Source organism: Chiloscyllium punctatum, unplaced genomic scaffold, assembly GCF_047496795.1.
Source record: "Chiloscyllium punctatum isolate Juve2018m unplaced genomic scaffold, sChiPun1.3 scaffold_322, whole genome shotgun sequence".
NCBI lineage: Eukaryota > Metazoa > Chordata > Chondrichthyes > Orectolobiformes > Hemiscylliidae > Chiloscyllium > Chiloscyllium punctatum.
The window spans coordinates 52,573-72,258 of NW_027310056.1; the positions used below are offsets into that span (position 1 = coordinate 52,573).

Genomic DNA, 19,686 nt, shown 5'->3' on the forward strand with positions numbered 1-19,686 from the left:
AACACAATATTAACGCCAGAACCAAACACAATATTAACACCAGAACTGAACACAAGATTAACGCCAGAACTGAGCACAATATTAACGCCAGATCCGAACACAATATTAATGCCAGAACCAAAGACAATATTAACACCAGAACTGAGCACAATATTAATGCCAGAACTGAACACAATATTAACACCAGAACTGATCACAATATTAACGCCAGAACTGAACACAATATTAATGCCAGAACCGAACACAATATTAACCCCAGAACTGAAGACAATATTAATGCCAGAACAGAATACAATACTAACGCCAGAACTGAACACAATATTAACGCCAGAACTGATCACAATATTAACGCCAGAATTGATCACAATATTAACGCCTGACCCGAACACAATATTAACGCAAGAACTGATCACAATATTAACGCAAGAACTGATCACAATATTAACACCAGAACTGATCACAATATTAATGCCAGAACCGAACACAATATTAACCCCAGAACTGAAGACAATATTAATGCCAGAACAGAATACAATACTAACGCCAGAACTGAGCACAATATTAACACCAGAACTGATCACAATATTAATGCCAGAATGGAATACAATCTTAACCCCAGAACAGAACACAATATTAATGCCAGAACTGAACACAATATTAACCCCAGAACAGAACACAATATTAACCCCAGAACTGAACACAATATTTACGCCAGAACAGAACACAATATTAACGCCAGACTGAACACAATATTAACCCCAGAACTGAACACAATATTTACGCCAGAACAGAACACAATATTAACGCCAGACTGAACACAATATCAATGCCAGAACCAAACACATTATTAACCCCAGAACTGAAGACAATATTAACCCCAGAACCGAACACAATATTAACACCAGAACTGAACACAATATTAATGCCAGAACCGAACACAATATTAACGCCAGAACTGAGCACAATATTAACGCCAGAACCAAACACAATATTAACACCAGAACTGAACACAATATTAATGCCAGAACCAAACACATTATTAACCCCAGAACTGAAGACAATATTAACCCCAGAACCGAACACAATATTAATGCCAGAACCGAACACAATATTAATGCCAGAACCGAACACAATATTAACGCCAGAACTGAACACAATATTAACCCTAGAACCGAAGACATTATTAACCCCAGAACCAAACACATTATTAACCCCAGAACCGAACACAATATTAACGCCAGAACTGAACACAATATTAACACCAGAACTGAACACAATATTAACACCAGAACTGAACACAATATTAACGCCAGAACCGAACACAATATTAACGCCAGAACTGAATACAATATTAACACCAGAACTGAACACAATATTAACACCAGAACTGAACACAATATTAACCCCAGAACTGAACACAATATTAACGCCAGAACCGAACACATTATTAATGCCAGAACCAAACACAATATTAACACCAGTACTGAGCACAATATTAACGTCAGAACCGAACACAATATTAACCCCAGAACTGAACACAATATTAATGCCAGAATTGATCACAATATTAACGCCTGACCCGAACACAATATTATCGCAAGAACTGATCACAATATTAACGCACGAACTGATCACAATATTAACACCAGAACTGAGCACAATATTAACGCCAGAACTGAACACAATATTAATGCCAGAACCGAACACAATATTAACCCCAGAACTGAAGACAATATTAATGCCAGAACAGAATACAATACTAACGCCAGAACTGAACACAATATTAACGCCAGAACTGAGCACAATATTAACACCAGAACTGATCACAATATTAATGCCAGAATGGAATACAATCTTCACACCAGAACTGAACACAATATTAATGCCAGAACAGAACACAATATTAACCCCAGAACTGAACACAATATTTACGCCAGAACAGAACACAATATTAACCCCAGAACTGAACACAATATTTACACCAGAACCGAACACAATATTAACGCCAGAACTGAAAACAATATTAACACCAGAACTGAACACAATATTAATGCCAGAACCGAACACAATATTAACGCCAGAACTGAGCACAATATTAACGCCAGAACCAAACACAATATTAATGCCAGAACTGAACACAATATTAATGCCAGAACCGAACACAATATTAACGCCAGAACTGAGCACAATATTAACGCCAGAACTGAGCACAATATTAACACCAGAACAGAACACAATATTAACGCCAGAACTGAACACAATATTAATGCCAGAACCAAACACATTATTAACCCCAGAACTGAAGACAATATTAACCCCAGAACCGAACACAATATTAACCCCAGAACCGAACACAATATTAACGCCAGAACTGAGCACAATATTAACGCCAGAACTGAGCACAATATTAACGCCAGAACAGAACACAATATTAACGCCAGAACTGAACACAATATTAATGCCAGAACCAAACACATTATTAACCCCAGAACTGAAGACAATATTAACCCCAGAACCGAACACAATATTAACCCCAGAACTGAACACAATATTAACCCCAGAACCGAACACATTATTAACCCCAGAACTGAAGACAATATTAACCCCAGAACCGAACACAATAGTAACGCCAGAACCGAACACAATATTAACGCCAGAACTGAACACAATATTAATGCCAGAACTGAGCACAATATTAACGCCAGAACCGAACACAATATTAATGCCAGAACCGAACACAATATTAACTCCTGAACTGATCACAATATTAACGCCAGAACCAAACACAATATTAACTCCTGAACTGATCACAATATTAATGCCAGAACCGAACACAATATTAACACCAGAACTGAGCACAATATTAATGCCAGAACCGAACACATTATTAACCCCAGAATTGAACACAATATTAACCCTAGAACCGAACACAATATTAACCCCAGAACCGAACACAATGTTAACGCCAGAACCAAACACAATATTAACACCAGAACTGAACACAATATTAATGCCAGAACCGAACACAATATTAACTCCTGAACTGATCACAATATTAACGCCAGAACCAAACACAATATTAACCCCAGAATTGAACACAATATTAACTCCAGAACCGAACACAATATTAACGCCAGAACTGAACACAATATCATCACCAGAACTGAACACAATATTAATGCCAGAACTAAACACAATATTAACGCCAGAACCAAAAACAATATTAACACCAGATCTGAGCACAATATTAACGCCAGATCCGAACACAATATGAACGCCAGAACCGAACTCAATATTAATGCCAGAACCAAAGACAATATTAACACCAGAACTGAGCACAATATTAATGCCAGAACCGAACACAATATTAACGCCAGAATATTAACGCCTGACCCGAACACAATATTAACGCAAGAACTGATCACAATATTAACGCAAGAACTGATCACAATATTAACACCAGAACTGATCACAATATTAACGCCAGAACCGAACACAATATTAACCCCAGAACTGAACACAATATTAACGCCAGAACTGAACAAATTATTAATGCCAGAACCGAACACAATATTAACCCCAGAACTGAAGAAAATATTAACCCCAGAACTGAACACAATATTAACCCCAGAACCGAACGCAATATTAATGCCAGAACCGAACACAATATTAAAACCAGAACCGAACAAAATTTAACGCCAGAACAGAACACAATATTAACGCCAGAACTGAACACAATATTAACGCCAGAACTGATCACAATATTAACGCCAGAACTGATCACAATATTAATGCCAGAATGGAATACAATATTAACGCCAGAACCGAACACAATATTAATGCCAGAACTGAACACAATATTAACGCCAGAACTGATCACAATATTAATGCCAGAATGGAATACAATATTAACGCCAGAACCGAACACAATATTAACACCAGAACTGAACACAATATTAATACCAGAACTGAACACAATATTAACTCCTGAACTGATCACAATATTAACGCCAGAACCAAACACAACATTAACACCAGAACTGAACACAATATTAACGCCAGAACCGAACACATTATTAATGCCAGAACCGAACACATTATTAACCCCAGAATTGAACACAATATTAACCCTAGAACCGAACACAATGTTAACGCCAGAACCGAACACAATGTTAACGCCAGAACTGAACACAATATTAACGCCAGAACCAAACACAATATTAACACCAGAACTGAACACAAGATTAACGCCAGAACTGAGCACAATATTAATGCCAGATCCGAACACAATATTAATGCCAGAACCAAAGACAATATTAACACCAGAACTGAGCACAATATTAATGCCAGAACTGAACACAATATTAACACCAGAACTGATCACAATATTAACGCCAGAACTGAACACAATATTAATGCCAGAACCGAACACAATATTAACCCCAGAACTGAAGACAATATTAATGCCAGAACAGAATACAATACTAACGCCAGAACTGAACACAATATTAACGCCAGAACTGATCACAATATTAACGCCAGAATTGATCACAATATTAACGCCTGACCCGAACACAATATTAACGCAAGAACTGATCACAATATTAACGCAAGAACTGATCACAATATTAACGCCAGAACTGAACACAATATTAATGCCAGAACCGAACACAATATTAACCCCAGAACTGATCACAATATTAACGCCAGAACTGAACACAATATTAATGCCAGAACAGAATACAATACTAACGCCAGAACTGAGCACAATATTAACACCAGAACTGATCACAATATTAATGCCAGAATGGAATACAATCTTAACCCCAGAACAGAACACAATATTAATGCCAGAACTGAACACAATATTAACCCCAGAACAGAACACAATATTAACCCCAGAACTGAACACAATATTTACGCCAGAACAGAACACAATATTAACGCCAGACTGAACACAATATTAACCCCAGAACTGAACACAATATTTACGCCAGAACAGAACACAATATTAACGCCAGACTGAACACAATATCAATGCCAGAACCAAACACATTATTAACCCCAGAACTGAAGACAATATTAACCCCAGAACCGAACACAATATTAACACCAGAACTGAACACAATATTAATGCCAGAACCGAACACAATATTAACGCCAGAACTGAGCACAATATTAACGCCAGAACCAAACACAATATTAACACCAGAACTGAACACAATATTAATGCCAGAACCAAACACATTATTAACCCCAGAACTGAAGACAATATTAACCCCAGAACCGAACACAATATTAATGCCAGAACCGAACACAATATTTACCCCAGAACCGAACACAATATTAATGCCAGAACCGAACACAATATTAACGCCAGAACTGAACACAATATTAATGCCAGAACTGAACACAATATTAACCCCAGAACCGAACACAATATTAATGCCAGAATCGAACACAATATTAACCCCAGAACCGAACACAATATTAACGCCAGACTGAACACAATATTAATGCCAGAACCAAACGCATTATTAACCCCAGAACTGAACACAATATTAACCCCAGAACCGAACACAATGTTAACGCCAGAACTGAACACAATATTAATGCCAGAACCGAACACATTCTTAACCCCAGAATTGAACACAATATTAACCCTAGAACCGAACACAATATTAACCCCAGAACCGAACACAATGTTAACGCCAGAACTGAACACAATATTAACGCCAGAACTGAACACAATATTAACACCAGAACTGAACACAATATTAATGCCAGAACCGAACACAATATTAACCCCAGAACCGAACACAATATTAACCCCAGAACCGAACACAATATTAACCCCAGAACCGAACACAATATTAACACCAGAACTGAACACAATATTAATGCCAGAACCGAACACATTCTTAACCCCAGAATTGAACACAATATTAACCCCAGAACTGAACACAATGTTAACGCCAGAACTGAACACAACATTAACCCTAGAACCGAACACAATATTAACCCCAGAACCGAACACAATATTAACCCCAGAACTGAACACAACATTAACCCTAGAACCGAACACAATATTAACCCCAGAACTGAACACAACATTAACCCTAGAACCGAACACAATATTAACCCCAGAACCGAACACAATATTAACCCCAGAACCGAACACAACATTAACCCTAGAACCGAACACAATATTAACCCCAGAACCGAACACAATATTAACCCCAGAACCGAACACAATATTAACGCCAGAACCAAACACAATATTAACACCAGAACCGAACACAATATTAACGCCAGAACCAAACACAATATTAACACCAGAACCGAACACAATATTAATGCCAGAACTGAACACAATATTAACTCCTGAACTGATCACAATATTAACGCCAGAACCAAACACAATATTAACACCAGAACTGAACACAATATTAACGCCAGAACCGAACACATTATTAATGCCAGAACCGAACACATTATTAACCCCAGAATTGAACACAATATTAACCCTAGAACCGAACACAATGTTAACGCCAGAACCGAACACAATGTTAACGCCAGAACTGAACACAATATTAACGCCAGAACCAAACACAATATTAACACCAGAACTGAACACAAGATTAACGCCAGAACTGAGCACAATATTAACGCCAGATCCGAACACAATATTAATGCCAGAACCAAAGACAATATTAACACCAGAACTGAGCACAATATTAATGCCAGAACTGAACACAATATTAACACCAGAACTGATCACAATATTAACGCCAGAACTGAACACAATATTAATGCCAGAACCGAACACAATATTAACCCCAGAACTGAAGACAATATTAATGCCAGAACAGAATACAATACTAACGCCAGAACTGAACACAATATTAACGCCAGAACTGATCACAATATTAACGCCAGAATTGATCACAATATTAACGCCTGACCCGAACACAATATTAACGCAAGAACTGATCACAATATTAACACCAGAACTGATCACAATATTAATGCCAGAACCGAACACAATATTAACCCCAGAACTGAAGACAATATTAATGCCAGAACAGAATACAATACTAACGCCAGAACTGAGCACAATATTAACACCAGAACTGATCACAATATTAATGCCAGAATGGAATACAATCTTAACCCCAGAACAGAACACAATATTAATGCCAGAACTGAACACAATATTAACCCCAGAACAGAACACAATATTAACCCCAGAACTGAACACAATATTTACGCCAGAACAGAACACAATATTAACGCCAGACTGAACACAATATTAACCCCAGAACTGAACACAATATTTACGCCAGAACAGAACACAATATCAATGCCAGAACCAAACACATTATTAACCCCAGAACTGAAGACAATATTAACCCCAGAACCGAACACAATATTAACACCAGAACTGAACACAATATTAATGCCAGAACCGAACACAATATTAACGCCAGAACTGAGCACAATATTAACGCCAGAACCAAACACAATATTAACCCCAGAACTGAAGACAATATTAACCCCAGAACCGAACACAATATTAATGCCAGAACCGAACACAATATTAATGCCAGAACCGAACACAATATTAACGCCAGAACTGAACACAATATTAACCCTAGAACCGAAGACATTATTAACCCCAGAACCAAACACATTATTAACCCCAGAACCGAACACAATATTAACGCCAGAACTGAACACAATATTAACACCAGAACTGAACACAATATTAACACCAGAACTGAACACAATATTAACGCCAGAACCGAACACAATATTAACGCCAGAACTGAATACAATATTAACACCAGAACTGAACACAATATTAACACCAGAACTGAACACAATATTAACCCCAGAACTGAACACAATATTAACGCCAGAACCGAACACATTATTAATGCCAGAACCAAACACAATATTAACACCAGTACTGAGCACAATATTAACGTCAGAACCGAACACAATATTAACCCCAGAACTGAACACAATATTAATGCCAGAATTGATCACAATATTAACGCCTGACCCGAACACAATATTATCGCAAGAACTGATCACAATATTAACGCACGAACTGATCACAATATTAACACCAGAACTGAGCACAATATTAACGCCAGAACTGAACACAATATTAATGCCAGAACCGAACACAATATTAACCCCAGAACTGAAGACAATATTAATGCCAGAACAGAATACAATACTAACGCCAGAACTGAACACAATATTAACGCCAGAACTGAGCACAATATTAACACCAGAACTGATCACAATATTAATGCCAGAATGGAATACAATCTTCACACCAGAACTGAACACAATATTAATGCCAGAACAGAACACAATATTAACCCCAGAACTGAACACAATATTTACGCCAGAACAGAACACAATATTAACCCCAGAACTGAACACAATATTTACACCAGAACCGAACACAATATTAACGCCAGAACTGAAAACAATATTAACACCAGAACTGAACACAATATTAATGCCAGAACCGAACACAATATTAACGCCAGAACTGAGCACAATATTAACGCCAGAACCAAACACAATATTAATGCCAGAACTGAACACAATATTAATGCCAGAACCGAACACAATATTAACGCCAGAACTGAGCACAATATTAACGCCAGAACTGAGCACAATATTAACACCAGAACAGAACACAATATTAACGCCAGAACTGAACACAATATTAATGCCAGAACCAAACACATTATTAACCCCAGAACTGAAGACAATATTAACCCCAGAACCGAACACAATATTAACCCCAGAACCGAACACAATATTAACGCCAGAACTGAGCACAATATTAACGCCAGAACTGAGCACAATATTAACGCCAGAACAGAACACAATATTAACGCCAGAACTGAACACAATATTAATGCCAGAACCAAACACATTATTAACCCCAGAACTGAAGACAATATTAACCCCAGAACCGAACACAATATTAACCCCAGAACTGAACACAATATTAACCCCAGAACCGAACACATTATTAACCCCAGAACTGAAGACAATATTAACCCCAGAACCGAACACAATAGTAACGCCAGAACCGAACACAATATTAACGCCAGAACTGAACACAATATTAATGCCAGAACTGAGCACAATATTAACGCCAGAACCGAACACAATATTAATGCCAGAACCGAACACAATATTAACTCCTGAACTGATCACAATATTAACGCCAGAACCAAACACAATATTAACTCCTGAACTGATCACAATATTAATGCCAGAACCGAACACAATATTAACACCAGAACTGAGCACAATATTAATGCCAGAACCGAACACATTATTAACCCCAGAATTGAACACAATATTAACCCTAGAACCGAACACAATATTAACCCCAGAACCGAACACAATGTTAACGCCAGAACCAAACACAATATTAACACCAGAACTGAACACAATATTAATGCCAGAACCGAACACAATATTAACTCCTGAACTGATCACAATATTAACGCCAGAACCAAACACAATATTAACCCCAGAATTGAACACAATATTAACTCCAGAACCGAACACAATATTAACGCCAGAACTGAACACAATATCATCACCAGAACTGAACACAATATTAATGCCAGAACTAAACACAATATTAACGCCAGAACCAAAAACAATATTAACACCAGATCTGAGCACAATATTAACGCCAGATCCGAACACAATATGAACGCCAGAACCGAACTCAATATTAATGCCAGAACCAAAGACAATATTAACACCAGAACTGAGCACAATATTAATGCCAGAACCGAACACAATATTAACGCCAGAATATTAACGCCTGACCCGAACACAATATTAACGCAAGAACTGATCACAATATTAACGCAAGAACTGATCACAATATTAACACCAGAACTGATCACAATATTAACGCCAGAACCGAACACAATATTAACCCCAGAACTGAACACAATATTAACGCCAGAACTGAACAAATTATTAATGCCAGAACCGAACACAATATTAACCCCAGAACTGAAGAAAATATTAACCCCAGAACTGAACACAATATTAACCCCAGAACCGAACGCAATATTAATGCCAGAACCGAACACAATATTAAAACCAGAACCGAACAAAATTTAACGCCAGAACAGAACACAATATTAACGCCAGAACTGAACACAATATTAACGCCAGAACTGATCACAATATTAACGCCAGAACTGATCACAATATTAATGCCAGAATGGAATACAATATTAACGCCAGAACCGAACACAATATTAATGCCAGAACTGAACACAATATTAACGCCAGAACTGATCACAATATTAATGCCAGAATGGAATACAATATTAACGCCAGAACCGAACACAATATTAACACCAGAACTGAACACAATATTAATACCAGAACTGAACACAATATTAACTCCTGAACTGATCACAATATTAACGCCAGAACCAAACACAACATTAACACCAGAACTGAACACAATATTAACGCCAGAACCGAACACATTATTAATGCCAGAACCGAACACATTATTAACCCCAGAATTGAACACAATATTAACCCTAGAACCGAACACAATGTTAACGCCAGAACCGAACACAATGTTAACGCCAGAACTGAACACAATATTAACGCCAGAACCAAACACAATATTAACACCAGAACTGAACACAAGATTAACGCCAGAACTGAGCACAATATTAATGCCAGATCCGAACACAATATTAATGCCAGAACCAAAGACAATATTAACACCAGAACTGAGCACAATATTAATGCCAGAACTGAACACAATATTAACACCAGAACTGATCACAATATTAACGCCAGAACTGAACACAATATTAATGCCAGAACCGAACACAATATTAACCCCAGAACTGAAGACAATATTAATGCCAGAACAGAATACAATACTAACGCCAGAACTGAACACAATATTAACGCCAGAACTGATCACAATATTAACGCCAGAATTGATCACAATATTAACGCCAGACCCGAACACAATATTAACGCAAGAACTGATCACAATATTAACGCAAGAACTGATCACAATATTAACGCCAGAACTGAACACAATATTAATGCCAGAACCGAACACAATATTAACCCCAGAACTGATCACAATATTAACGCCAGAACTGAACACAATATTAATGCCAGAACAGAATACAATACTAACGCCAGAACTGAGCACAATATTAACACCAGAACTGATCACAATATTAATGCCAGAATGGAATACAATCTTAACCCCAGAACAGAACACAATATTAATGCCAGAACTGAACACAATATTAACCCCAGAACAGAACACAATATTAACCCCAGAACTGAACACAATATTTACGCCAGAACAGAACACAATATTAACGCCAGACTGAACACAATATTAACCCCAGAACTGAACACAATATTTACGCCAGAACAGAACACAATATTAACGCCAGACTGAACACAATATCAATGCCAGAACCAAACACATTATTAACCCCAGAACTGAAGACAATATTAACCCCAGAACCGAACACAATATTAACACCAGAACTGAACACAATATTAATGCCAGAACCGAACACAATATTAACGCCAGAACTGAGCACAATATTAACGCCAGAACCAAACACAATATTAACACCAGAACTGAACACAATATTAATGCCAGAACCAAACACATTATTAACCCCAGAACTGAAGACAATATTAACCCCAGAACCGAACACAATATTAATGCCAGAACCGAACACAATATTTACCCCAGAACCGAACACAATATTAATGCCAGAACCGAACACAATATTAACGCCAGAACTGAACACAATATTAATGCCAGAACTGAACACAATATTAACCCCAGAACCGAACACAATATTAATGCCAGAATCGAACACAATATTAACCCCAGAACCGAACACAATATTAACGCCAGACTGAACACAATATTAATGCCAGAACCAAACGCATTATTAACCCCAGAACTGAACACAATATTAACCCCAGAAACGAACACAATATTAACGCCAGAACTGAACACAATATTAATGCCAGAACTGAACACAATATTAATGCCAGAACCGAACACATTATTAACCCCAGAATTGAACACAATATTAACCCTAGAACCGAACACAATATTAACCCCAGAACCGAACACAATATTAACCCCAGAACCGAACACAATGTTAACGCCAGAACTGAACACAATATTAATGCCAGAACCGAACACATTCTTAACCCCAGAATTGAACACAATATTAACCCTAGAACCGAACACAATATTAACCCCAGAACCGAACACAATGTTAACGCCAGAACTGAACACAATATTAACGCCAGAACTGAACACAATATTAACACCAGAACTGAACACAATATTAATGCCAGAACCGAACACAATATTAACCCCAGAACCGAACACAATATTAACCCCAGAACCGAACACAATATTAACCCCAGAACCGAACACAATATTAACACCAGAACTGAACACAATATTAATGCCAGAACCGAACACATTCTTAACCCCAGAATTGAACACAATATTAACCCCAGAACTGAACACAATGTTAACGCCAGAACTGAACACAACATTAACCCTAGAACCGAACACAATATTAACCCCAGAACCGAACACAATATTAACCCCAGAACTGAACACAACATTAACCCTAGAACCGAACACAATATTAACCCCAGAACTGAACACAACATTAACCCTAGAACCGAACACAATATTAACCCCAGAACCGAACACAATATTAACCCCAGAACCGAACACAACATTAACCCTAGAACCGAACACAATATTAACCCCAGAACCGAACACAATATTAACCCCAGAACCGAACACAATATTAACGCCAGAACCAAACACAATATTAACACCAGAACCGAACACAATATTAACGCCAGAACCAAACACAATATTAACACCAGAACCGAACACAATATTAATGCCAGAACTGAACACAATATTAACGCCAGAACCAAACACAATATTAACACCAGAACCGAACACAATATTAACACCAGAACTGAACACAATATTAATGCCAGAACTAAACACAATATTAACGCCAGAACCAAACACAATATTAACACCAGAACTGAACACAATATTAATGCCAGAACCGAACACAATATTAACTCCTGAACTGAACACAATATTAACTCCAGAACTGAAGACAACCTTGCTTCTTTGGTTAAGAAGGACATCAGGGATAATCTGGGAAATGTCCAGCCAGTGAGCCCCCTGTGCCAGTGGTAGTGTTCGGAGAAGAATTTTACGGGTTTACTCACCACATGGACTTATTGGTGAGTTGGGAAAGTCATGTCTCGGGAACACGGCTGAGGTTTTTTGAAAAGGTGACAAAGATGTTTTATAGGTCAGTGTATCGGAGCCGAGAGGTCACATTGTAGCTGTACAGGACATTGGTTAGGCCACTGTTGGAAAACTGTGCGCAATTCTGGTCTCCTTTCTATCGGAAAGATGTTGTGAAACTTGAAAGGGTTCAGAAAAGATTTACAAGGATGTTGGAGGGTTTGAGCTACAGGGAGAGGCTGAATAGTCTGGGGCTGTTTTCCCTGGAGCATCGGAGGCTGAGGGGGGGACCTTATAGAGGTTTATAAAATCAGGAGGGGGCATGGATAGGGTAAATAGACAAGGTCTTTTCCCTGGGGTGGGGGAGTCCAGAACTAGAGGGACATAGGTTTAGGGGGAGAGGGGAAAGGGACCTGAGGGGCAACTTTTTCACACAGAGGGTGGTACGTGTATGGAATGAGCTGCCAGAGGAAGTGGTGGAGGCTGGTACAATGACAGCATTTAAAAGGCATCTGGATGGGGACATGAATAGGAAGGGTTTGGAGCGATATGGGCCAAGTACTAGCAAACGGGAATAGATTTGGTTAAGACATCGGGTCATCATGGATGAGTTAGGCCGAAGGGCCTGCTTCCGTATTATACACTTCTGTGACTGTTTTTCCCAGGGTAGAAAAGGCAATGGCCAGGGACATAGGTTGAGGGCAAAAGGAGGTAAGGAGATGTAGGAGGCAAGTTTTATTGAGCCAAGTGCCTGGAATGTGTTGCCAGAGGTGTTGGAAACATTTTTACCTAGACACATTATACAGGCAGGGCATAGAGGGATATGGGCACCTTAGAGGTAAAAGGGTTTCAGCTTTGAAAGGGCTTATGTATTAGCACAGGCTTGGTGGGCCGAAGGGCCTGTGCCACCCTGTCCTGTGGTTGTTATCGAGCTGATCATGGTGAGGGGTCTCTGGTTCACCACCCCAACCCAGGGGAGTTGCAGACAGAGGGTAAAACCTCTCCATGTTACCTTTCAGCCACTTGGAGTCGTATTTGACGGTACGGAGACCGGGAGCAGGCCCAAGGCTGCGGTAGATCACGGCATCGCTGGCCAAGAAATCCGCCATCGTCGCTGAGTACAGGTTTCCATCTGGACAGAGAGAGGGAGAGAGAGAGAGTGGTGGGGGGGAGATAGAGAGACGAAGACAGAGAGAGATAGAGAGAGTGACAGAGAGAGAGGGGAAAGAGAGAGACAGAGAGAGAGAGGGAGAGACAGAGAGTGGGAGCGAGAGAGGGAGAGGGGGGGCGAGAGACAGTGAGAGAGAGAGAGAAGGGGGGGAGAGAGAGACAGAGAGACAGAGAGTAACAGATAGAGACAGAGAGAGGGAGAGACAGAGAGAGAGTGAGAGAGGGGGGAGAAAGGGAGAGAAAGGGCATGAGGCCATTGAGTGAACTCTGATCCCTACACACCCTCCCTATCTCCTTCACCCCTACACCCCCTCCCTATCTCCGTCACCCCCTCCCTATCTCTGTCACTCCCTCCCTATCTCTGTCACCCTCTCTAGCCCCCTACACCCCCTCCCTACCTCTGTCACCCTCTCCAGCCCCCTACACCCCCTCCCTATCTCTGTCACCCCCTCCAGCCCCTTCACCCCCTCCCTATCTCTGTCACCCCCTCCAGCCCCCTACACCCCCTCCCTATCTCTGTCACCCCCTCCAGCCCCCTACACCCCCTCCCTATCTCTGTCACCCCCTCCAGCCCCCTACACCCCCTCCCTATCTCTGTCACCCCCTCCAGCCCCTACACCCCCTCCCTTTCTCTGTCACCCCGTCCACCCCCCAAACCCCCTCCCTATCTCTGTCACCCCCTCCAGCCCCTATACCCCCTCCCTATCTCTGTCTCTTCCTCCAGCCCCCTACACCCCCACCCTATCTCTGTCACCCCCTCCAGCCCCTACACCCCCACCCTATCTCTGTCACCCCCTCCACCCCCCTCCACCCCCTCCCTATCTCTGTCACCCCCTCCAGCCCCCTACACCCCCTCCCTATCTCTGTCACCCCCTCCAGCCCCCTACACCCCCCCTCCCTATCTCTGTCACCCCCTCTAGCCCCTACACCCCCTCCCTATCTCTGTCACCCCCTCTAGCCCCTACACCCACTCCCTATCTGTCATAATGGGAGTTGTGTACAGATCTCCTAACAGTGGTCAGGACCAGGGACGCAACATGTACCAGGAAAGAGAGAAGGCATGTCAGAAAGGCAAGATCACGGAGATCATGGGGGACTTCAATATGCAGGTGGACTGGGTAAATAATGTAGCCAGTGGATCCAAAGAAAGGGAATTCGTGGAATGCTTATAGGATGGCTTTTTGGAACAGCTTGTCATGGAGCCCACAAGAGAGCAGGCTATTCTGGACCTAGTGCTATGTCATGAACCAGACTTTATATAAAATCTTAAAGTAAGGGAACACTTAGGAAGCAGCGATCATAATATGGTCGAGTTCAGTCTGCAGTTTGAAAGAGAGAGGGCAAAATCGGATGTAATGGTGTTACAGTTAAATAAAGGTCATTATGAGGGCATGAGAGAGGAACTGACAAAAATAGACTGAAAGCAGAGCCTAGTGGGGAAAACAGTAGAGCAAAAATGGCAGGAGTTTGTGGGTATAATTGAGGACACTGTACAGAGGTTCACCCCCAAGAAAAGAGAGATTATCCAGGGAGGGATTAGATAGCCATGGCTGACAAAGGAAGTCAGGAAATCTATCAAAGAAAAAGAGAGATTCTATAAGGTGGCCAAGAGCACTGGGAAATCAGAAGATTGGGAAGGCTACAAAAACAAACAGAGGAGAACAAAGAGAGAAATAAGGAAGGAGAGGATCAAATATGAAGGTAGGCTAGCCAGTAATATTAGAAATGATAGTAAAAGTTTCTTTCAATACATAAGAAACAAATGACAGGCAAAAGTAGACATTGGGCCACTTCAAACTGATGCTGGAAGCCTAGTGATGGGAGATAAGGAAATAGCAGGAGAACTTAACAAGTACTTTGTGTTAGTCTTCACAGTGGAAGACATGAGTAATATCCCAACAATTAAAGGGAGTCAGGGGGCTGAGTTGAGTATGGTTGCCATGACAAAAGAGAAAGTGCTAGAAAAGCTAAAAGGTCTTAAAATTGATAAGTCTCCTGGCCCCGATGGGCTACATCCTAGAGTTCTGAGGGAGGTGGCTGAGGAAATAGCGGAGGCGTTGGTTGAGATCTTTCAAAAGTCACTGGAGTCAGGGAAAGTCCCGGATGATTGGAAGATCGCGGTTGTAACCCCATCGTTCAAGAAAGGATCAAGACAAAAGATGGAAAATTATAGGCCAATTAGCCTAACCTCGGTTGTTGCTAAAATTCCAGAATCCATCATTAAGGATGAGGTTTCTAAATTCTTGGAAGAGCAGAGTCTGATTAGAACAAGTCAACATGGATTGACTAAGGGGAGGTCATTCCTGACAAACCTGTTGTATTCTTTGAAGAGGTGACAAGTAGGTTAGACCAGGGAAACCTAGTGGATGTGGTCTATCTAGACTTCCAAAAGGCCTTTGATAAGGTGCCACACAGGAGGCTGTTGAGCAAGGTGAGGGCCCATGGTGTTCGAGGTGACCTACTGGGATGGATTGAGGATTGGCTGTCTAACAGAAGGCAGAGAGTTGGGATAAAAGGTTCTTTTTCGGAATAGCAGCCGGTGACGAGCGGTGTCCCGTAGGGTTCGGTGCTGGGGCCACAGCTGTTCGCATTATATATTAATGATTTGGATGAGGGAACCGGGGGCATTCTAGCGAAGTTTGCCGATGATACGAAGTTAGGTGGACAGGCAGGTAGTACTGAGGAAGTGGGGAGGCTGCAGAAGGATCTAGACAGTTTGGGAGAGTGGTCCAGGAAATGGCTGATGGAATTCAACGTGAGCAAATGCGAGGTCTTGCACTTTGGAAAAAAGAATACAAGCATGGACTACTTTCTAAACGGTGAGAAAATTCGTAAAGCCAAAGTACAAAGGGATCTGGGAGTGCTAGACGAGGATTCTCTAAAGGTAACCATGCAGGTTGAGTCCGTGATTAAGAAAGTGAATGCAAAATTGTCATTTATCTCAAGAGGATTGGAATATAAAAGCACCGTTGTGCTACTGAGACTTTATAAAGCTCTGGTTAGGCCCCATTTGGAGTACTGTGTCCAGTTTTGAGCCCCACACCTCAGGAAGGACATACTGGCACTGGAACGTGTCCAGCGGAGATTCACACGGATGATCCCTGGAATGGTAGGTCTAACGTATGAGGAACGGCTGAGGATCCTGGGATTGTATTCATTGGAGTTTAGAAGATTAAGGGGAGACTTAATAGAGACGTACAAGATAATACATGGCTTGGAAAGGGTGGACGCTAGGAAATTGTTTCCGTTAGGTGAGGAGACTAGGACCCGTGGACACAGCCTTAGAATTAGAGGGGGTCAATTCAGAACAGAAATGCGGAGACATTTCTTCAGCCAGAGAGTGGTGGGCCTGTGGAATTCATTGCCACGGAGTGCAGTGGAGGCTGGGACGCTAAATGTCTTCAAGGCAGAGATTGATAGATTCTTGTTGTCTCGGGGAATTAAGGACTACGGGGAGAATGTGGGTAAGTGGAGTTGAAATGCCCATCAGCCATGATTAAACAGCGGAGTGGACTCGATGGGCGGAATGGCCTTACTTCCACTCCTATGTCTTATGGTCTTCTGGTCTTATCTCTGTCACATGCTCCAGCCCTTACACCCCCTCCTTATCTCTGTCACATCCTCTACCTCCCTACACACCCTCCCTATCTCTGTCACCTCCTGCAGCCCCCTACACCCCCTCCCTATCTCTGTCACTCCCTCCAGCCCCCTACACCCCCTCCCTATCTCTGTCACCCCCTCTAGCCCTACACCCCCTCCCTATCTCTGTCACCCCCTCCAGCCCCCTACACCCCCTCCCTATCTCTGTCCCCCCCTCCAGCCCCTACCCTCCCTCCCTATCTCTGTCACCCCCTCCAGTCCCCTACACCCCCTCCCTATCTCTGTCACCCCCTCCAGTCTCCCCCAGTCCCGGTCTCTCAAGTAATCCCCTTGCCCCCGTCACTGGGGGATGAGGAAGGAGTGCCTTGGCGTGGGGGGTGAGGGGGAAGTCCGGAGCTCAGCAACCCCCCACCTCCCTAAACCTCTCCCTCCCTTCCCCCTCTTCTCTCTCTCTCTCTCCCACTGCTCCCTCCCAACCTCCCTCCCTGACTTCCCCTTGCCCCGATGGGGTGTACAGGATGGAGGGCGGAGGTGTCTGACTGAGGGTCCTCTGGTTCCTGTCCGTCTGCCCCACGCCACCCTACTCCACGCGTGCCCCTCCCCCCACACCCCTACCCCACCAATACATACCAGCGAAGAGAGCGACGTTGGTCTGTCGGGTATCGAAGGGGCACCGGGCCTGTCCATTCACCTCCTCGTTCTCCTGCAGTAGGGACTCCATCTTAGGAGAGAGAGGGAGAGACAGGGGGGAGAGAGAGAGAGAGACACACACACACAGAGTGAGAGGAAGAGGGGGTTGTAGAGAGAGACAGAGAGAGAGAGAGAGAGAGGAGAGCGACAGAGACAGAGAGAGATAGAGAGACAGAGAGAGACAGAGGGGGGGGGAGGGAGGGAGAGGGGGGAGAGAGACACACACACAGAGTGAGAGGAAGAGGCGGTTGTAGAGAGAGACAGAGAGAGAGAGAGAGGAGAGCGACAGAGACAGAGAGAGATAGAGAGACAGAGAGAGACCGAGAGAGGGGGGGGGAGGGAGGGAGAGGGGGGAGAGAGACACACACACACAGAGTGAGAGGAAGAGGGGGTTGTAGAGAGAGACAGAGAGAGAGAGAGAGAGAGAGGAGAGCGACAGAGACAGAGAGAGATAGAGAGACAGAGAGAGACAGAGAGAGGGAGGGGAGGGAGGGAGAGGGGCGGGGGAGGGAGAGGGGGGGAGAGAGACAAACACACAGAGAGTGAGAGGAAGAGGGGGTTGTAGAGAGAGACAGAGAGAGAGAGAGAGGAGAGCGACAGAGACAGAGAGAGATAGAGAGACAGAGAGAGACAGAGGTAGGGGGGGAGGGAGGGAGAGGGGGGAGAGAGACACACACACACAGAGTGAGAAAGGGGAGTGAGAGAGAGAGTGAGAGACAGAGAGAGAGAGCGAGAGAAACAGAGTGAGAGAGACACAGATAGAGGGGGGGAGAGAGACCGATAGAGACATAGTGAGAGAGAGAGGAGAGCGACAGAGACAGAGAGAGACAGAGGGGGGGGGGGAG

The 19,686-nt window shown here is 42.2% G+C and overlaps 1 protein-coding gene across 1 annotated transcript in view; it reads right to left on the bottom strand.

The window, feature by feature from the left end:
- LOC140472432 (semaphorin-6D-like) overlaps positions 1-19,686 on the bottom strand; it is a gene marked incomplete at its 3' end in the record, with an annotated part of 229,335 nt that overhangs the window by 52,569 nt on the left and 157,080 nt on the right. The window contains exons 7-8 of the mRNA XM_072567485.1: positions 18,782-18,872; positions 14,394-14,513 (exon numbers count right to left, since the gene is read on the bottom strand). Coding sequence (XP_072423586.1) covers positions 14,394-14,513; positions 18,782-18,872 — 211 coding nt within the window. The remainder of the gene's footprint in view (positions 1-14,393; positions 14,514-18,781; positions 18,873-19,686) is intronic.